Here is a 23,005-nt window from a genome sequence, read left to right as displayed (position 1 = left end):
TTAATTTACTTATTTTCACTTATTTTACACATTTTACTGCTTGATTTTCTTTCCATGTCACTGTTGTAACTGTATGAGAAGTGATGTAATGTTGTTGTCCTTATTTGAGGATCTATGCACTTTATTGGATGATGAACTCAACTTTTAGTTGGGTGTATGATATTTATGCCTCTGTAACTTTCTCACTCATAATTATTCACGATTCATTCAGGATTATCAATAATCAATCATTATTAATTATTAGCAGCCACATTAATGTAGAAGTGTTCCAAAATATATTATATTGTTATTTACAATAAAAGTGACTGAAAAATGACAATATATTATTTACCATTAATTTCTATTGGCACAAAATAAACTGAAACACAACTAAAACCAACTGCAAATGCATCCAACAAGTTTGTAGTCACAAGTTTGATGTAGTCATTGCGCATTAGGAATATGGGACCAAATACTAAACTTTTGACTACTTTAATACACATACAGAGTGCCTTCAGAAAGTATTCAAACCTCTTAACTTTTATTGTGTTACAGTCTGAATTAAAAATGGATTCACTTCATTTTATTGATCACCCATCTACACACAATACTCCATAATGACAAAGTGAAAACAGGTTTTTAGAAATTGTTGCAAATGTATTGAAAGTGAAATGCACACATCTAATTCACATAAGTATTCATACCCCTGAGCCAACACTTCGTAGAAGCACCTTTGGCAATGTTGCACTTTCCACACCTGGATTGGGCAACATTTGTCATTATTCTTTTCAAAATTCTTCAAGCTCTGTCAAATCGGTTGTTGAACATTGATAGACAGCCATTTTCAGGTCTAGCAATATTTTCAAGTACATTTAAGTCAAAACTGTAACTTGGCCACTCAGGAACATTCACTGTCTTCTTGGTAAGAAACTTCAGTGTAGATTTGACCTTGTGTTTTAGGTTATTGTCCTGCTGAAAGGTGAATTTATCTCCCAGTGTCTGGTGGAAAGCAGACTGAACCAGGTTTTCCCCTAGGATTTTGCCTATGCTTAGCTGCATTCCATCCCATCTTTTTTTGTCCTGAAAAACACCTCAGTCCTTAATGATTTACAAGTATACTGATAACATGATTCAGCCACTACTATGTTTGAAAATATGGAGAGTGATACTCCGTAATGTGTTGTACTGGATTTTGCATTTTGTATTCAGGACAAAAAGTTAATTGCGTTGCCATATTTTTTGCAGTATTACTTTAGTGCCTTGTTGCAAACAGGAGGCATGTTTTGAAATATGTTTTATTCTGTACAAGCTTCCTTATTCACACTCTATCAAATAGGTTAGTATAGTGGAGTAACTACAATGTTGTTGATCCATTCTCCATTTTCTCCTATCACAGCCATTAAAGTCTGTAACTGTTTTAAAGTCACCATTGGCCTCATTGTGAAATCCCTGCGCGGTTTCCTTCCTCTCCGGCAATTGAGTTAGGAAGGACGCCTGCATCTTTGTAGTGACTGGGTGTATTGATACACCATCCAAAGTGTAATTAATAACTTAACCATGCTCAATGGGATATTCAATTTATTTTATTTTTTTACCCATCGACCATTCTTTTTATTAGGTGCCCTGGTCTTTGTGGTTGAATCTGTGTTTGAAATTCACTGCCCGACTGAGGGACCTTACAGATAATTGTATGTGTGGGGTACAGAGATGAGGTAGTGATACACTATTGTTGCACACAGAGTGAGTCCATGCAGCTTATGTGACTTGTTAAAACTGCTTATGGTATAGGGGACGCTTGCGTCCCACTTTGGCAAAAGCCAGGGAAAATGCAGCGCTGCAATCTTTTTTTTAAATGATATAAAAATCAAACTTTCATTAAATCACACATATAAGATACTCAATTAAAGCTACACTCGTTGTGAATCCAAACGACATGTCAGATTTTTAAAAGGCTTTTCGGCGAAAGCATAAGAAGCTATTATCTGATGATAGCACAACAGTAAACAAAGAGGGTAGCATATTTCAACCCTGCAGGCGCTACACAAAACGCAGAAATAAAATATAAAACATGCCTTACCTTTGACGAGCTTCTTTTGTTGGCACTCGAGTATGTCCCATAAACATCACAATTGGTCCTTTTGTTCGATTAATTCCGTCCATATATATCCAAAATGTTCAGTTTATTTGGCGCGTTTGATCCAGAAAAAAACTGCTTCCAAAATGCCCAACGTCACTACAAAATATTTCAAAAGTTGCCTATGAACTTTGCCAAAATATTTCAAACTACTCTTGTCATGCAACTTTAGGTATTTTTAAACGTTAATAATCGATCAAATTGAAGATGGGTCTATCTGTGTTCAATACAGGAACACAACAAACCAAGCTACTTTTCAAGTCTTGCGCAACTCTCAACAGTGTTACGCAGATGGCCTAGATGGCCGTACTTCTTCAATGCACAAAGGAATAACCACAACCAAATTCTGGTGACATCCATTGGAAGCGGTAGGAACTGAAAACAAGTTCCTAAGAAATATCGTTTGACAATGAGAAAACACTGAACAGACAGAGACCTAAAAAAAAAATCTTAACGGTTAGTCCTCGGGGTTTTGCCTGCTACATAAGTTCTGTTATACTCACAGACATGATTCAAACCGTTTTAGAAACTTCTAACTTCTATGTTTTCTATCCAAATCTACTAATAATATGCATATCTTATATTCTTGGCATGAGTAGCAGGAAGTTGAAATTGGGCACGCTATTTATCCAAAAGTGAAAATGCTGCCCCCTATGCCTCAAGCAAATTTTGGTAACACTTTATTTCGCTCCTAGCGTCACAACACGCTATGCCACGGTTATAACCATGTCATAATATGTCATAACAGCTGACAAAACTTAACATATCCTGTCACAATATTGTAATAACACTGTCATGACACATATATTTAGATCTGTTGTGACATATATTGCATTATTTTATGGCTGGTTATGACACCTACATAAGAGTGTCAAAACCCACAAAACCTACCACACAAGGCAAACCTTTCCATTACACCATAGCCTACTTGTAAACAGTATGATAGTTCTATAACATTTTCTGAAATGTACCATATTACATCATCATTGTAATTGTGCATACATTGATGTTAGACATGCACCTATCCCAATGCTCTGTTTCTGATGACTGGGATGAATGCAGGAGCAGATTTCAGGAGCAGGAAAAGACACCCTCTTTGTGACTGATGCCTGACATAAGGGCATGTATATGATAGACCTATCTGGCTTATAGGATTATGATGGTCATAATGCTTCTTGACAGTGCTACAAAGTGTATTTTCTTAGTCCAAGTAAAGTGACACAAGATGGTCATAATCAGGGTTGGGTAGGTTACTTTCTAAATGTAATTGATTACAGTTACTAGTTACCTGTCCAAAATTGTAATCAGTAATGTAACTTTTGGATTACCCAAACTCAGTAACGTAATCTGATTACATTCAGTTACAGATTACTTTCCCCTAAAGAGCCATTAGAAGAAGACAAAAATGTATGTTACCAATTGAACGACATCTATTGCAGGATAAATCAATGTTTAAGTTTACATAGCTGGCCATATATGGATGTTCAATTCTACTTCATGGTTTGGTTATGTAGGCTTCTTCTAACTCATCTCCTTTTACTACATATAATAGTGAAATTATATATTTACATTCAAAAGAATAAGACTTGGAAATATGGAAGTATAGATTAGCAAAATTGTTTTACCTGAGCATAACCCCAAAACGAAGGATTTATTAGCCAGCCCTACTCTGTTGTTTATGTCATGGATGTCATGGAGGACTGATTGGGCTCATTGATTTGAAAAAGAAATGCTGCGCTCATGGAATGGCATGCTTTGAGCACTACTGAAACGTGTTATTTACATGTGAAAAATGAATGCCATGTGCTGCATTTGCTATAGGCCTATTGTTTACCTTTATGTTGGTGACACTTTGATATCTTGATAATATGCAGCTGTTTAAAGGGTAAATCCACAGATGAAACAATGGCAAAATGGCTGCCGCTGACTCTGTTCAGATTAATCGACCTTCCATGACATCAAAATGATTGTTTTAACCATGTTATGACTATACCATGTTTGTTTACATTTACAATGTTTACAAACATTGGAGAAAAACAAGCTTATATTTTGGGTTGTCATGGAATGCGACCGTTGAACTAAGCTCATGAGGCATTTATAAGTTGTATTTTTCAAGAATCAATGGATATACACCTCCGTTCAAAAGGGGTCACATAGAAATGTCCTTGTTTTTGAAAGAAAAGCCCATTTTTTGTCCATTAAAATAACATCAAATTGATCAGAAATACAGTGGAGACATTGTGAATGACTATTGTAGCTGGAAACAACTGATTTGCTTATGGAATATCTACATAGTGTAATGGCGTTCTTCGTTTGTGGAAAGAGAGTCGGACCGAAATGCAGCGTAGTGGTTACTCATGTCTTTAATAAAGAGATTGCGATACATGAAATAACGATACAAAATACAAAACAACAAACGGAACGTGAAACCTAATTACAGCCTATCTGGTGAAACTACACAGAGACAGGAACAATCACCCACGAAATACAAAGCGAAACCAGGCTACCTAAATACGGTTCCCAATCAGAGACAACGAGAATCACCTGACTCTGATTGAGAACAGCCTCAGGCAGCCAAGCCCATACAACACCCCTACTCAGCCGCAATCCCAATAATACAAAAACCCCAATACGAAATACAACAACAGAAACCCATGTCACATTGCGGCATAACCAAATATATAACGAAAACACAAAATACAATGACCAAGGCGTGACAGAACCCCCCCCCCCCTAAGGTGCGGACTCCCGGACGCACCTCAAAACCATAGGGAGGGTCCGGGTGGGCGTCTGTCCATGGTGGCGGTTCCGGCTCGGGACGTGGACCCCACTCCATTAATGTCCTAGTTCCTCCCCTTTACGTACTGGGATAATCCACCCTCGCCGCCGACCATGGCCTAATAGTCCTCACCCAGAACCCCACAGAACTGAGGAGCAGCTCGTGACTGAGGGGCATCTCGGGACTGAGAGACAGCTCGGGACTGAGGGGCAGCTCGGACCTGAGGCAGCTCGGGACTGAGGGGCAGCTCAGGACTGAGGGGCAGCTCGGGACTGAGGGGCAGCCCGGAACTGAGGGGCAGCCCGGAACTGAGGGGCAGCCCGGAACTGAGGGGCAGCTCGGGACTGAGGGGCAGCTCGGGACTGAGGGGCAGCTCGGGACTGAGGGGCAGCCCGGAACTGAGGGGCAGCCCGGAACTGAGGGGCAGCCCGGAACTGAGGGGAAGCCCAGTACTGAGAGGAAGCCCAGTACTGAGAGGAAGCCCAGTACTGAGAGGAAGCCCAGTACTGAGAGAAAGCTCAGGTAGGTAGTAGGCTCCGGTAGATCCTGGCTGGCTGGGGGATCTGGAAGATTCAGGTTGACTAGCAGATCTGGTAGAATCTGGTTGACTGGCAGATCTAGAAGATCATGGCTGACTGGCAGATCTAGCTGCTCTATGCAGACTGGCAGATCTGGAAGAGACTGGTTGACTGGCAGATCTAGAAGATCATGGCTGACTGGCGGATCTAGAAGATCATGGCTGACTGGCGGATCTAGCTGCTCTATGCAGGCTGACAGCTCCTTGCAGACTGACAGCTCATTGCAGACGGACAGCTCCTTGCAGACTGACAGCTCCTTGCAGACTGACAGATCCTTGCAGACTGACAGCTCTGGCTGGCAGCTCATGCAGACTGAGACAGACTGACAGCTCTGACTGCTCCATGCAGGCTGACAGCACCCTGCAGACTGACAGCTCTTTGCAGACTGGCACAGCTCTGGCTGCTTCATGCAGACTGACAGCTCCTGCAGACTGACAGCTCTGGCTGCGTCATGCAGACTGACAGCTGACTGCTCAAAGCAGGCAGGACTGACAGCTCAGGCTGCCGGCAGCGGCTGGACTCCGACAGCGCAGGAGGGAAGGAAGGCTCTGGCTGTGCTGAACAGGCGAGGCGCACAGAAGGCCTGCTCCATGCAGGCTGGCAGCAATAAATATTTGGAGGTTACTGCTTCGGTTTTGCTGCCTCCTCATACCAGCTCTGCGCCGCCTCTACGTGTCTTTTCTTTTTGACTCCATGGTCAGCCTACTAGCCCTTCTTAACAGCACTGTTCAGCAGCGCCCTCCCCAATCCCAGGCGGGCCCTCTCCTGCACTCCCAGGCGGGCTCTCTGGGTCGGCCGCCCACCTGTCGATTTCTTCCCACGTTGTATACTCCATGCCTCTGCTGTCCATAACGTCCTCCTTTTTCTGCTCCAGCTGTCGCTGCCTGTTAACACGCTGCTCGGTCCGTGTGTGGTGGGTGATTCTGTAACGGCGTTCTTCGTTTGTGGAAAGAGAGTCGGACCGAAATGCAGCGTAGTGGTTACTCATGTCTTTAATAAAGAGATTGCGATACATGAAATAACGATACAAAATACAAAACAACAAACGGAACATGAAACCTAATTACAGCCTATCTGGTGAAACTACACAGAGACAGGAACAATCACCCACGAAATACAAAGCGAAACTAGGCTACCTAAATACGGTTCCCAATCAGAGACAACGAGAATCCGCCTCAGGCAGCCAAGCCCATACAACACCCCTACTCAGCCGCAATCCCAATAATACAAAAACCCCAATACGAAATACAACAACATAAACCCATGTCACACCCTGGCCTAACCAAATATATAACGAAAACACAAAATACAATGACCAAGGCGTGACACATAGGGCGGCAGGGTAGCCTAGTGGTTAGAGCTTTGGACTAGTAACCTGAAGGTTGCAAGTTCAAAACCCCGAGCTGACAAGGTACAAAATTTGTCGTTCTGCCCCTGAACAGGCAGTTAACCCACTGTTCCTAGGCCGTCATTGAAAATAAGAATTTGTTCTTAACTGACTTGCCTAGTAAAATAAAGGTTAAAAAAAAATAGGCGCCCATTATTCCAATGGCACCATTATTCCAATGGCACCTTGTGTTAGCTCATCCAAATTTATAATTTTAAAAGGCGAATTGCAATTATGTTAGCAAAGCTGAAAACTGTTGTTCTAATTAACAAAGCAATTAAACCGGCCTTCTTTAGACTAGTTGAATATCTGGAGCATCAGCATTTGTGGGTTCGATTATAGGCTCAAAATGACCAGAAACAAAGAACTTTCTTCGGAAACTCGTCAAGTCTATTGTTTTGAGAAATGAAGGCTATTCCATGCGAAAAATTGCCAAGAAATTGAAAATCTCATACAACGCTGTGTACTACTCCCTTCACAGAACAGCGCAAGCTGTCTCTAACCAGAATAGAAAGAGGAGTGGGAGGCCCCGGTGCACAACTAAGCAAGAGGGACAAGTACATTAGAGTGTCTAGTTTGAGAAACAGACGCCTTACAAGTCCTCAAATGTCAGCTTAATTAAATAGTACCCGTAAAACACCAGTCTCGACATCAACAGTGAAGAGGCGACTTCGGGATGCTGGCCTTCTAGGCAGAGTTCCTCTGTCCAGTGTCTGTGTTCTTTTGACAATCTTAATCTTTTATTTTTATTGGCCAGTCTGAGATATGGATTTTTCTTTGCAACTCTGCCAAGAAAGCCATCATCCGGGAGTCGCCTCTTCACTGTTGACATTGAGACTGGTGTACACGGCATTGTACGGGATCTTCAGTTTCTTGGCAATTTTTCGCATGGAATAGCCTTCATTTCTCAGAACAAGAATAGACTGATGAGTTTCAGAAGAAAGTGATTTCTTTCTGGCCATTTTGAGCCTCTAATCAAACCAGTGAATTCTGATGCTCCAGATACTCAACTAGTCTAAAGAAGATCAGTTTTATTGCTTTGTTAATCAGCACAACAGTTTTCAGCTGTGCTAACATAATTGCAAAATGGTTTTCCAATGTTCAATTAGCCTTTTAAAATTATAAACTTGGATTAGCTAACACAATATGCCATTGGAACACAGGAGTGATGGTTGCTGATAATGAGCCTCTATATGCCTATGTAGATATTCCATTAAAAATCAGCCATTTCCAGCTACAATACTCATTTACAACATTAACAATGTGCTTTTCTTTCAAAAACAAGGACATTTCCAAGTGGTCCCAAACTTTGAACAGTATATACAGTGCCTTGCGAAAGTATTCGGCCCCTTTGAACTTTGCGACCTTTTGCCACATTTCAGGCTTCAAACATAAAGATATAAAACTGTATTTTTTGTGAGGAATCAACAACAAGGGGACACAATCATGAAGTGGAAAGACATTTATTGTATATTTCAAACTTTTTTAACAAATCAAAAACTGAAAAATTGGGCGTGCAAAATTATTCAGCCCCTTTACTTTCAGTGCAGCAAACTCTCTCCAGAAGTTCAGTGAGGATCTCTGAATGATCCAATGTTGACCTAAATGACTAATGATGATAAATACAATCCACCTGTGTGTAATCAAGTCTCCGTAAAAATGTACCTGCACTGTGATAGTCTCAGAGGTCCGTTAAAAGCGCAGAGAGCATCATGAAGAACAAGGAACACACCAGGCAGGTCCGAGATACTGTTGTGAAGAAATTTAATGCCGGATTTGGATACAAAAAGATTTCCCAAGCTTTAAACATCCCAAGGAGCACTGTGCAAGCGATACTATTGAAATGGAAGGAGTATCAGACCACTGCAAATCTACCAAGACCTGGCCGTCCCTCTAAACTTTCAGCTCATACAAGGAGAAGACTGATCAGAGATGCAGCCAAGAGGCCCATGATCACTCTGGATGAACTGCAGAGATCTACAGCTGAGGTGGGATATATATTGCATATTGCACAAATCTGGCCTTTATGGAAGAGTGGCAAGTAGAAAGCCATTTCTTAAAGATATCCATAAAAAGTGTTGTTTAAAGTTTGCCACAAGCCACCTGGGAGACACACCAAATATGTGGAAGAAGGTGCTCTGGTCAGATGAAACCAAAATTGAACTTTTTGGCAACAATGCAAAACGTTATGTTTGGTGTAAAAGCAACACAGCTCATCACCCTGAACACACCATCCCCACTGTCAAACATGGTGGTGGCAGCATCATGGTTTGGGCCTGCTTTTCCTCAGCGTGGACAGGGAAGATGGTTAAAATTGATGGGAAGATGGATGGAGCCAAATACAGGACCATTCTGGAAGAAAACCTGATGGAGTCTGCAAAAGACCTGAGACTGGGACGGAGATTTGTCTTCCAACAAGACAATGATCCAAAACATAAAGCAAAATCTACAATGGAATGGTTCAAAAATAAACATATCCAGGTGTTAGAATGGCCAAGTCAAAGTCCAGACCTGAATCCAATCGAGAATCTGTGGAAAGAACTGAAAACTGCTGTTCACAAATGCTCTCCATCCAACCTCACTGAGCTCGAGCTGTTTTGCAAGGAGGAATGGGGAAAAAAATCAGTCTCTCGATGTGCAAAACTGATAGAGACATACCCAAAGCGACTTACAGCTGTAATCGCAGAAAAAGGTGGCGCTACAAAGTATTAACTTAAGGGGGCTGAATAATTTTGCACGCCCAATTTTTCCGTTTTTGATTTGTTAAAAAAGTTTGAAATATCCAATAAATGTCGTTCCACTTCATGATTGTGTCCCATTTGTTGTTGATTCTTCACAAAAAAAAATAGTTTTATATCTTTATGTTTGAAGCCTGAAATGTAGCAAAAGGTCGCAAAGTTCAAGGGGGCCGAATACTTTCGCAAGGCACTGTATAATTTAGTCAAAAAATGGATGTAGCAACTACAGATTTCCCCTTTCATTCTATCAAAACTGTGTGAGTTTGAGCATGTGTCCATTAGGCCTATTTTTTTATCAACATGAATTAGATTAAGCAACAAAAGCCACACTTTTATTCCATAGGCTGAGATTCGCTCTATGCAGCTGTTGAAAGAGTGCATTTTTCACTAGCTGTCCACTGGTTTCAAAAACAATGATTGTTAGGCAGTTTAAACTTCTTGTATTATTGAGTTCAAATGCAAATTTAGATTTGTGAACAGCCATCCACAACAATCACAAGCCGTAAGGCACAAATAGCTAAATGAGAGAGCAGCAGTGTGATTCACATCAATGCGCTGTGTAGATATCAATAATAAGTGATATATCCGTATCGCCATAGACTTAACCATTGCTGTTATCCTTACCTCCAAGTGTTTATTCAAGTTGGATAATCTTTGGATGCCGACAGCAGTCGCACCATTGGTAGGCATAGCTTGGACTGTAGCCTACAAAAGCCTATTGGTCTCTGACTTATGGTCAGACTCGCTCACATTGAACAAATTTAAACGTGCACATTTTTTAAATGCTGATTTGAATCACATTGAGAAAACAGAAAAGTGTCAAAGATTTTTTTTATGCAAACACCCTTTTGGGATTCAAAAGTAATCCTCAAAGTAATCAACTCGTTTTTCAAAAGTATCTAATCTGATTACAATATTTTTGCGGGTAAAGTAACAGATTACAGTTAGAGTTTACATGTAATCTGTTACTTCCCAACCCTGGTCATAATGCTTCATGACAGTGTCATAAAGTGTATTTTCTAAGTCCAAGTAAAGTGACACAGGATGGTCATAATGCTTTATGGTGACAGTGTCATACAATTGATAGAAAATAGGATGACAAAAAAACAACAGCAACACCCAGGTGGCGGCACGCATCTCTGTGTGCCTGGCAGACATCTCAGCTTGGATGTCAGCTCACCACATTAAGCTCAACCTCGACAAAACGGAGCTGCTCTTCCTCCTGGGGAAGGCTTGCTCCAAGTCTCCATCACAGTTGATAACTCCACAGTGTCCACCTCAGAGTGCAAAGAACCTTGGTGTGACCCTGGACAACACCCTGTCATTCTCTGCAAACATCAAAGCAGTGTCTCGCTTCTGCGGGTTCATGCTCTACAACATCCATAGAGTACGACCTTTCCTCAGACAGGAAGAGGCGCCGGTCCTAATCCAGGCACTTGTCATCTCCCATCTATAATACTGCAACTCTCTGTTAGCTGGGCTCCCCGCTTGTGCCATCAAACCCCTGCAACTTATCCAGAATGCCTCAGTCCGCCTGGAGTTCAACCTGCCTAAGTTCTCTCATGTCACCTGCTCCTCCACTGGCATCCATCATCTTCAAGACCCTGGTTCTTACCTACAGAGCAGCAAAGGGAACTGCTCCACCTTACCTTAAGGCTATGCTCAAACCCGACATCCCAACCTGAGCACGTTTTGCCACCTCTGGTCTATTTGCCCTCCCACCCCTACGGGAGGGCAACTCAAGTTCTGCCCAGTCAAAGCTCTTCTGTGTCCTGGCACCCCAATGGTGGAACAACCTTCCCCTTAAAGTCAGGACAGCTGAGTCCCTGCCCATCTTCCAAAACTTCTGGAACCCTACCTCTTAAATAACGCTCACAGCACCCCCGTTAGATACACATTTCATTCAAAAGTAACCTTCTTAAATACATATCATTAGCGTGGTTCATATGTACTCATGTAAATACACTTAATACAAGCCATCTTTTGTCAAAAAATAAAACCATTTAAGAGCCAAAATGTTTTAACGAAAACACATTTAACCCAAGATGTCATCTTGTCTCATTGACTTACATAGAAAGTTAGCTAGCTCATATGAAGTGGAAAATCTCACTCCATTTTCACTGTCAAAACACTTAAATTATCCATCAAAATGACAAGAAAACTCATGATTTTGTAATAAACATGTTATCGCTATAAATGTTTATAAATGTTATAAACCAGAAGACAAGATGAATGAGACATGGACAATTAAACATTTTCCACTGGGCATCTCATCCTGTTTCTCTTCTTCCAATGAATGAGGTGCGTGCCTGCTGCTAACAGTTCGAATGTCTCCCCCTAGTGGTAGCACTAATTATACATGTATATTAAAGCAACACCATGGAGGACTCCAATAAAATTGTTGTGAACAAACTAACTATGATTCCAAAATATGGACCTTTAAAGAATCTATCACAGAAAATGTGTTGTTGCTGTAAGGCTAATAATATAAGCCAGATAGGCCTATCACTTACATGACCATATGTCAGTCATAAGTCCCAAAGAGCGTGTTTTGTCCTGCTCCTGCATTCACCCCAGTCATCAGCGACAGAGCATTGGGCTAGGCAAATGTTGGACATCAATGTGTGTACAATTACAATGGTAAAAAATTGCCAATTTTAGGAAATGTTACATAACATATTATTTACAAGTAGATTGGAATGGTTTGCCTTTTGTGGTAGGTTTTCTCATAACCAGCCATAAAATATTGCAATATTTGTCACAAAAAGTCTGTGTCATGACAGTGTTATGACAGGTTATATCACCTGTTATGACATATTATGACATGGTTGTGACCATGTCATGGTGTGTTATGATGCTAGGTGTCATATAAAGTGTTCCCGAAATGTTTACTCCTGAATTTATTTAGGCTTGCCATAACAAATGGGTTGAATACTTACTGACTCAAGCCATTTCAGCTTAACATCTTTTATTAATTTGTAGAATTATTATTTTTAACACAGTTCCACTTTAACATTATGGGGTATTGTGTGTAGGCAAGTGAACAAATAAAACTCAATGTTATATATTTTAAATTCAGGCTGTAACTTGACAAAATGTGGAAAAGGTCAAGGGGTTTGAATACTTTCTGAAGGCACTGTAAGTAAATTTGTCAAAATAGTTTTGGTTCCATTAAGTGGGAGGACTATGTATAAAAAGTGCTGTAATTTTCTAAACGGTTCACATTTTATGGATGAACATACCCTCAAATTAAAGGTGACAGTATGTATCATTTCAAATCAAGTATAGAAGTACAAAACAATAAAAAGAAATGTGTCACTGCCCATGCTATAACTTGCTAACTTTAAGTGTTACTACTTTATCAAAAACTTATTTAAAAAATTTATCTCTAATCAAGTGAATGATTTATCTTTAGGCTCCCCCATGATATATATATATATATAAATGTTTACAGATTTAACTTCATTAGATTAAATATAACATTTTCTAAATAACAAATATAAGATCAATGTACCTCATCCTCGTTTTGTTGGAGTGACTTCCCAAGTTGAAATGAGACAGATGAAATGTTTAGTTGAGCAAAAGTAGAGGCAGCTGGGAGGGATATGAGGTGACATAAAGTGGTTTCTGTGAGAATTACATGCAGGTGAGTTTAACACAGGGCCTCCCCCAATGCAAACTGTTCACTAAATGATTGTGCATAATAATTTCCATGTTAAAACCTAACGCATGAAACTCTTTTGAGAATCAAAGAATGCAAAAACATGGATGCCTGTGGATGCCATCATTAAATGATGTAATGTTACATTAAGTAGTTTGATCTCCTCTCTCTCTCTCCAGGCTTTTTCGTGTTGCTAGCAATGGCAGTATACACTGGTGTGACGATTAATTACTATGGTAAACGCTATGGCAACTGGAGGTTCTCCTGGTCCTACATCATCGGCTGGGTGTCAGTGGTGCTAACCTTCTTTTCAGGTAAAACCAAGACATCACTGGTCACACTCCCCACATAACATTCAGTTGTGAACAAATGTTTTATGTAATAAAATGTATTATAGTCAATGGTCAATCCAGGGCCCATATTCACAAAGTGTCTCAGAGCAAATGACTGCTGATCTAGGATCAGGTTTGCCTTTTAATCATAATGAATAAAAGGGGGCGATCATAAATCAGCATTCCTACTCTGAGACGCTTTGTGAATACGGACCCAAGAGTATTATAAAGGAATAATATATTTTTGTTAGATTTATTTAACCTTTATTCAGCCAGGTAATTAATTGAGAACAAATGTGTGCTACATCGATTCCAGACTGAATATGTACAGCTCCTATTTACTTCAACATGCTTCAATCTCCTTACAGACTATCTGCTTTTTTGGAATATAGAATCTTTAATGGCAGCTGAATTGTGTTTTATATCATTTTGGTCTAGGTCCTTCAATGTATGTGTGTGTGCGCGCGCAAAAGTACAACATGATGTCTTTGTCTTTTTTTTATAAAGGTATATTCTATATGTGTGCCTATCGGATGCACGAATGCCCCAGAAACTCAAACTCTCACTAGAAGACTTCAGAAATGATCATCAATTTCTTATGATTTTGAGAGCCACTAACTTGTGGCTGTTCTCCGTATTTGAGAGTCAAGATGGATCAACCCACTATTTACTTTTGGAACATGGATTATAGAATTGAAATGATATGAATAAAGGACGTTGGGGGTAAACGTGTCACCTTTTCAATGATTAAATGCTTGTTCTTTTATATTTGTATGGCCCATTTTTACACGTCAGACATATTGCCCATTTTGACTCTACAGATCTGATATGATATATACAGACAAACTATCCCAGATCTGGTCAAGTTAAGTGATCCAAGTACCTAAAAGAAATTGTGACAGATGCACTGTCTCCAGGTATGACAATCCATATTGTGGAATAGCTATAACAACCTAGTTAGCGCTTTAGCAGAGTTTGGGAGGCATCAAGAAATGATATAACATTACTGTCCAGGCTCAGCCTACAGCAGAAAAACATAGTATTTTTAATGTGTACATCTTCAAATTATTTTAGTATAGTATGTAGGGGATGCACAACAAGTTACTATGTTGAACTATGTAAAAAAAAAAACATGTATGTGTTTGGATCATACACCAATGTTGTGTTCCTGTGGCAGGCATTCTTGTACAACATTATGAATTATATTTTGTCCAGGCTAACAAGATTGGTTAAGTGGAAGACCCAGATGTCATATAGGCTTACAAGGAAGCCAAATATATTGCATGCAAGATGATGCACTGGTGCCAGGTATACATATTCGCAAAACCCATACTGTAGGCTGCGATTACACAGGCAGGCAAATTCTGATTATTTTTAAGGCAAAATATCAGAATTGGGCTGCCTGTGAAAACACAGCCATATTGTGTGTGAAATTTGTGTGAAGATGTCACTTCGATTGGTTAAACATTGACCGGAGTTAATTGATGGATGTCAGAAATGTTTAGGCCAGCGTTTCTCAAACTCAAACCTGGGGACCCCAAGGAGTGCACATTTAGTTTTTCGCCCTAGCACTACACAGCTGATTCAAATATTCAAGCTTGAGGATGAGTTGAATATTTAAATCAGCTGTGTAGTGCTACGGCAAAAAAAAATATGATGTGCAACCTTTGGGGTCCCCAGACCGAGTTTGGGAAATGCTGGTTTTGGCCTATAGGACCATGTTTTGAGATAAATGTGTTGGAAAAATTGACACATATTAAATTAATAAGACATAACAATGTCCTCTGGTGTTTCACAATCAATCATCTTATTGATGCCAAAAAGTCACTGAAACGTAATGATCTAATATAACCTATCCATGCGCCCGAGCCACTGGTGCGTGATGTTAACCCTGACATGAAACAAAGATGAATTGCAACAACAACAAAAACTACTTATTTCCACTCGATTGAATTTGATTTCTCTTGTTACCAGATCAATAAATATTGTAACTGCTAAGAATGACCCGTCGTCTTTGAAGCTAACCGACGTATTACCAAAATGCAATGCTGCAAGCCTCTTATCGAACGAAAATAATACGCCACTTACTTTAGAGTGACGCAATGGCTCCCAGGCACCACATTTTACTTGATGAAGTTGGCTGTTAAAGCAGCTTAACCCCACCTTAAGAACGGAACGGATCCTATTGACTATCCGTGCAAAGACGATGTAATTGTCATTTGTTCAATTACTTTCTAATTTTCATCTAAAAGCAACTAGTTACCCTGATGTCCCTTTAAGGATAGAGGAGATGCACGTGCATCCGAGGCCTTCGCGTATTAGTCCACAATTTATCTGGAAAGACTTTGACATTTAAAATAATAGGCCTAAAATGCTTTACACGTTTTTTCAGACAGATAATTTGTCCTATAGGCCAATTATCTTCAACAGATGTTTATCCAAATAGCCTTCTACAGATAGGCCATATGTAAAAAAAAAAATAATAATTAAATAGGCATCGAGAGCATTACCAAAGTGAGCTAAGCTCTTCAAGTCATGTTATATTTACATCACTTAATGTCTCTGTTCACTCTTCCATTTCACTCGTTCAACTGTCTAATTGTGTGGTAGCCATAAAAGTGTACTCTATGATGTATGGACTCAGGGAAAGAAACACAAACTAAACAGTGTCTAAATCTGTCACATTTCCACAATCTTTAAACTGACATTTTGAGTCATTTGCAAGGTCTACACGCATTTTCCTTATATAAGCTCATGCATATGGAGGACGTGTTTTAGATTTGGCGCAGTAATGCACTTTCGCGAGTAATTGAATTCAGTAATTCATTTGTTATGCCTACCTGATCAAATGGAAATTCTGTCCTCGCGCCCAAGGATTACTACTTCCGCTCTAACATCTCCCCTAATTGCCTAATAGCATTGCAGCGAGAATACTGCCTGCATTAAGACACTTTCACATTAGCTAGCGTGATTGGAAATGTGATGACAACACGATATCAACAAATTAAGGCTTCCGTCGCTTAAATGGCGCAGGAGCACCACTTGTACTCTCCCAGATTTTAATACCAACAATTACAGCCAATTTATGGCGGAATTAGCAAATACACCTGTCATCCCCCGCATCAGTGATCCGGGGGATGACTATGAAAAGATAGTAGGAGACAGACACCCTACTAGGTATTAGGGAAACAACAGGTAGGAACTGTTGCACAAAAATAAAATGCTATTCAGATCAGTAAATGTTAGTTTTCTGTCGTATATTTGGGGATGCCAACTGCAATCCCACCTATTGAGGTCATTTAAACATGATAAGATATGCTACATGTAGAAAGTGAAACTTTATACAAATCACCTCCAGTTGTTAATCATTCGTGTTGCCTAATGGTGTAGCATATGCCTTGTTAAAAATGTTGATGTTGTTTTTTTTTTTTAAACACTGGTAATATGACAATATAAATAATAGTCTAACGGCCTAAAACAGTAGGATATATGTCTATAGTTTATATTCACTGGAAAGGGGACGAATGAAAGCAAGTTTGACTGAGGTGCAGGAGGGAAAGACTGCAGGGCTCCGGTGGGAAGGCTGTTTCAGCACCATGGCGAGCGACCCTCCCTCTCCATCGTCACAATCATTAATCCATACACAACTAATTCCATTCTCCGCCCCACCGGCGTGCTATTGGCTGATTACATATCAGTTTTATAATTTGCCACAGTCGCTCCACTTGGATAAATAGTAATCTACCTCCCTCTGAATAAATAGTAGGCTAATCTACCTGGCACCACTCACTGGCTGCCACACAGACGACCATTCTAGCGTTTGAGACTGAGGAGACGGAGGCAAGAAGTTTAGTGCTTCTCTTCCTTGGTTTGTTAGGGTGCACAGAAAATCAACACCACACGGACTCAATTGTGAAGGTGTTTTCAGAGATATAAGATGAATCTAAACTACACGTCCCCGGTGCCTCAGATGCCAGCCCAGAGGTCAACGTCGTTCTTCATCGAAGATATTTTATTACACAAACCAAAGCCCCTGAGAGAGGTATTCCACTTGCCGTTCTCAAGCTCTCTGGCTTCCCGGATGCCTCTCCTAGAATATGGATACCCACTGATGCCCACTCCGATACTAGCGCCTCACCCGCACCATCATCTACACAAGCCGGACCATCACCAGTATTTCTTCACGTCTGGTAAGTAGGAAGGCACTGGATTGTTTCATGCATTCAATGAAGCGAAGGCAGTTACAGAGTGCAAGAACAGCTAAGACAACGTCGACATTTCATTAGGCCTACAATGATTTAATTCCAAAAGGATGTTATTTCATAATGTTGGTGCATGTATAATTTCCATTTTAGTAGTCTACCAATCCTAACAGCCTGACAAAACGATGGAGTGGTCTTGGGCGTTTTGCAACAGGTACATTGGCCAATTCATGCGTAAAAGTTAGTGCAAAACGTTTTCGAATAAATCCAACTCAATCAGAAAAAAAATCATACTCCATTATATAATGTTGTGCTAAATATAACGAGGCCTAAAGTAATATTCTACAGTGTGAAGAAATTGCATGGAGTACATTGAATTTAACTTAACAATTAAACTGTTAATATAATTGCAAAAGTTGTGTTGCAATTTCAATGTTGAATGCCTTATATATTTCACAGGGATGCAAATGCCGGGGTTATTTCAGCATCATCCGGAGTTACCGGGCAAGCATTGCAGACGAAGGAAGGCGAGAACGGTCTTCTCGGATTCGCAACTATCTGGTCTGGAAAAGAGATTTGAGATACAACGGTACCTATCCACACCAGAACGAGTGGAGTTGGCAACAGCGTTAAGTCTCTCGGAAACCCAGGTAAAAACCTAAACTACATCACACTAATCATACCTTTCGGGATGGTCGCATTGTGCTGCAAAGCAAGTTTATGAAATATTCCACCTTTGTCACACAGGTGAAAACATGGTTTCAAAACAGAAGGATGAAGCATAAAAAGCAACTGAGGAAAACACAAGACGACCAGAAAAATCCGAATGACATAGATAGATCCATGGAAAACTCAAGTGAGAGTGAACTCAACGAAAAAAACACAGATGATGTTAACAGTGGAATCGACCCAGACTCATACATGTTAGAGGAAAATGAGGACGATGTTGATATCGAGGATGATATTTGCTCGCCAGAACGTTCACTATAGTGCAAGTGGCAAGTTGTTTTAAAAACAAATAGCCATAACCCAGTGTAAATGTCAATATTGAATCGTGTATTTTAGGCTACATATGAAATATATTGCTTTTTTAAACAAATCAATGACAATAATGCAAAGTATTATTTATTCGTATATGCGTAATATGTCACTCACTACACATTCCCTTTAGGCTGTCTATATTTATATTTTCCGTGGCTGTGTAAAATGCATCATGTCAAACAATTGTACATAGGCCTACAAAATATAATCTGAAGCCATGTTCATTATTAGGATATTATTATCATTATTATTAATATCATTTTCGAATCAAACCAAAAACAGTCATTTTCTTCTTAAGATAGTTTTTTTGGTGAATGTTTGAAGCCACCAGTTATGCAGACGACTTACGTTTACCCATGCAGGACCAGTTGATTATTTTGGGAGACAATCTGTGAGAAAATACATTTGTATGTTCCTACTTTGATAAACAAAAACAACTTAGCTCTTAATTTCAGCATGTCACATTTTTACCCTTTTTTTTGCACTTTCGTTCTGGTAATCGAAGTATGTTGCAGCATATGCCCTTTGGAGTGTTATTGCTTTACTATTAAAACGTGCATGATAAACATAACTAATTGTTTAGCCTGTACCATTTATCATGTACATTTGCCGGTTTATTATTGGGGATTGCAGTTGCATTTTCCTATAAACTTGGATGAACTGACCAATGTTTCAATTTAATGCCATTAATACTTTAGTATTAGTTAGCTATTAGTCAATAAGTCAATCTTTACAGGACACTAGAGATTGAACAATTTGAATAGAATATTTGTATTTCATTGAAATAGTTTCTTGGAATACCTATCCATAACTCATTATATTTCGGAAGTATGTCTAACCCTACTTTTGAAAAACAATTATAGCCAATGATTATTTCCCGACAGTCCGATTCTACGACCTCTTTGTACTTTAATAATATTTCGAATAATGATCATTAATTAATAATACCTACGAATTATGGTTATACGAATATTTTTAAGTAGCCTATTATTTTGCATAGGCCTTTCGACATTCACATAGCCAACCTTAGGCTTACAGAAAATTCCCCGGCCGTATCTTGAGAGGTCAGTTGTAATAGCGTTTTACTAAAATAACCCACCTGCTTGAAGAAGCAGGGCCTCGTTTCCCAGTTTCGGTGTAATTTAAGAATTGCGATGATCGTAGGCTACCCAATGCATCGTTATTTACGAGCCAAACAGTTTTTCCCAAACATGCACGTAGAGAAGCCGTTCGCTAAGTGCGTCATTAGACCATGTGTCGATATTGATAGGCTCGAAAGAAAAGTAGCGCTGCTCTCAGATCAGCTTTCTCCATTCAAATCTACCTTAACATTAGAATTATTCAAAATTACCAACGAAGGATCAGCTCCTAGATAAATATTACCACCTGTTGCTGCAAATATTGAGGCGGCTAATTATGCTTACCCAATACTAATGCACTAACTAACAGATTGGCATATCACTGTGCACATCTTGTCACACATCATGAACCGTATTGAAGCTACAATTACAGACTCAACAGACTCAACTCAATATGATTGAAATAGGCACATGTAGCCTATTTATCGTTTAACGAAGTCATGTCGGTTTTTATTTGAAGCATCGTTTAATATTTTACTTTTTTGTAAAACTGAGCTTTGTAGTCAACTTCGTTCTGAGGTTATTGCGGTCAGACAGATATAATAATCTTGATTCGATGTTTAGCGGAGATCTTCTGTGGATAAAGTGATGCAGAAGGGCAAATCAGCATCTAACGATGCACTTTGGCTGCTCTACGAATAGTCTGGATCACTCATAGATGTGTGAAGGTTTTTAATTAAGAATCACGTTACTAACAAAGGCTGTGTTAAACAGCTCGGCTACTAAAGATACATCGTAAGATCTTAACGCTACGAAGGCTCTGGGAAACGAGGCCATGGACCAGAACCACTACTACAGGAATCACTTAGCAGTGGAGGAGATGTTAATCGGAGGCTATCTGTTAAATTTGTTCATGCTGTGGTAGCCTTGGTAGCAGGGACCCCGCTGTGGAATAAAATAAATATTTCATCATACAATAACAAATAGTTGTTGCATGTAAACGTAGAGCGGTAGCTATTCATAAACATTGTCATGATTTTTATTGAACTTGAGTTAGGCTATTATTGGTTACTGCTAGACCTACTGTATCACCACATGTCTTGAAAGGAGCAGTAAGAGAAGACGCGCACAAAAGGCTGACGAGGCACACCCGCACCAGTGAGGGGGTTCGAATAATCTGTCCCGGGCGCCCGGGTAGGCGTGTTTTGCACCGGATGAAAGTTGATTGCTTTCGTTTCGGAACGGGCTGCATCTCTGGCGTGAACAAAGTGCCCCCTTCAAAGCCCACGGCGTAATCGGATCAAAACAAAAGTGACGTAAATTAAGCACAATGATTCATGAATAGGATTCTGTGTTTTCACATGCGAAAGTAATTGATTTTGATAAAAACGCGTTTATCTGTCTTCCCAACGAAAACTAATCAGAAAGTGAAAACAATCGTGTTATGGGAAAGAGACGATATGGGACGATACACAATACTGCCTTGTTGACAACATGATCAAGCTGTGCAGATTACTTTTCGATTTGGGAAAGGTGCTCCTCGCTCACAGGTTTTGCCCGTTCACGTCAAGGGCCATAGACCGATGCCCAGCGGCTCGGCATAATATAATTCGCCCACTGACTCAAGCAGCCGGCTCAAGAAAACATGGGTCTGTCACAAAAACATTGCGCTCAATGTAAGCTAATTTGGGACATTTGGAAAATTGGAATGCTAAGCTAAATGGAGACATTTGGACAGATATTTAACTCAAATAATGTGTGCACAATGTTGGTGAAATTACAAGTAAACCAACCATTGGTCTTTGCCTCTCCATGGTAGAATATGAATTGAGGCCACCCGCTCCAAACAAACAACATTTGACACCCAAGTCAGCTGATTTGTTCAGAGAATTTTATTAACATTTAAGGAATGTCGTAAAACATAATTATTTTCTGGAAGTAAGGAAAGATTTCAGGCTAAAAGCAAGTAATTCAGCAGCCTACAGTCCTGGAATTTTGTCAGCTCTTGCACACCACTGCCACACTTGAAAACAATATGCATTGATTAATGAAATCTTAGTGTGGCCCATTAGGTCGATTTGATATTTTTGTATTATTAAAACTCTATATATAATTCATGGCTTGTGTTTTAAATGCTCAAGAGTGCAGTAAATGTGTACATTTTTCTGTTTGCAAAATATATTGTTCACAACAAGCTGTTATGTTACTAACTACTCTGCCCCTCAGTGACTCTGCCGGCAACAGCAGCTCCACGAGCACATAGGCTGTGCGAACATTGCTTGGATTGTTTTGCCGGATTTCATTGCATAAAATGTAACAGTCAAAGTAAATGGACTGTCCTTGGTCATTCACATGTGCGCTCATTCAGAACTTATGGGTCTGATCTAGTCTCCCTCCCAATGAGTCTCTAGAGCCAGATAGCTTACTTCTTTCTGCACGTGAGGCTAGATCTGCGCTATCAGGTACCGATGGCGCAAAAGCAAAAAGCAAGTTGTAATTAACTTGTAAATAAACGATTATAACAGTCATTTAAGCCTGTCATAACAGTCATCTACATCCAACAAGAGTCAAAGGACAGAGGGATACACAAGCTTGAACCTTCTCATCGCGGATCTGGTAGGACAAAAAATCATGAATGTGGCTGGTAAATTTGATGGTTTCCCCCGTGGTGTTCATTAGGTTACATTGTTCTGTAGGTGGCAGGGTGACATTTTGTATGGACTAAAACAGCATAAAACAGTGTGTATCACAAAGCATGATCAAATCAATTAGCCAGCTACAATCATTTTGAGAAATATTGAGAAATAGTTAGGTCGATTTTTTGGGGTCAAATTAACCAGTCATCTAACTGATAAACAGCTAGAAAGCTACAGCTAGCTGATGCTAGCTCCCATGCCAATTTCAAGTCTATCTAAACTAATATCTGTCTAACTCGTAAATATTAAGCTATTTCAGAATGAAAGTTAACTGGCTAGCACATCATGCTTTGTGACTTTATATTAGCTACCTATCCCCAGTTAGATGCATGCTTTGTAACGTTCTCCCTGGTGCACTCTTTCCTTTGTGAGCTGGCTGCTCATTCTAAATGTTATAAT

At 39.8% G+C, this 23,005-nt stretch overlaps 2 protein-coding genes across 3 annotated transcripts in view; both read left to right on the top strand.

Annotated features, from left to right (window-relative positions):
- The window catches only part of LOC118391668 (lens fiber membrane intrinsic protein-like), a 29,154-nt gene extending 13,722 nt beyond the window's left edge, over positions 1–15,432 (top strand). The window contains exons 4-5 of one of the 2 annotated variants that reach the window (XM_035783178.2): positions 13,436–13,570; positions 14,096–15,432. In XM_035783178.2, coding sequence (XP_035639071.1) covers positions 13,436–13,570; positions 14,096–14,157 — 197 coding nt within the window. In that variant the 3' untranslated portion in view covers positions 14,158–15,432. The remainder of the gene's footprint in view (positions 1–13,435; positions 13,571–14,095) is intronic. The other variant, XM_035783177.2, reaches the window with a different exon arrangement.
- Positions 15,433–17,343: 1,911 nt separating this feature from the next.
- Positions 17,344–19,637, top strand: LOC118391667 (brain-specific homeobox protein homolog). Its single transcript, XM_035783174.1, has 3 exons — positions 17,344–17,778; positions 18,250–18,440; positions 18,538–19,637. The coding sequence occupies exons 1-3, from the start codon at positions 17,526–17,528 to the stop codon at positions 18,778–18,780; spliced, it is 687 nt and encodes a 228-aa protein (XP_035639067.1). The 5' UTR covers positions 17,344–17,525; the 3' UTR covers positions 18,781–19,637.
- The last annotated feature ends 3,368 nt before the right edge of the window (positions 19,638–23,005 follow it).

Source organism: Oncorhynchus keta, chromosome 12 (assembly GCF_023373465.1).
Source record: "Oncorhynchus keta strain PuntledgeMale-10-30-2019 chromosome 12, Oket_V2, whole genome shotgun sequence".
NCBI lineage: Eukaryota > Metazoa > Chordata > Actinopteri > Salmoniformes > Salmonidae > Oncorhynchus > Oncorhynchus keta.
The sequence above is the reverse complement of the archived record's forward strand: the minus strand, read 5'-3'. Positions and strand labels throughout refer to the sequence as shown.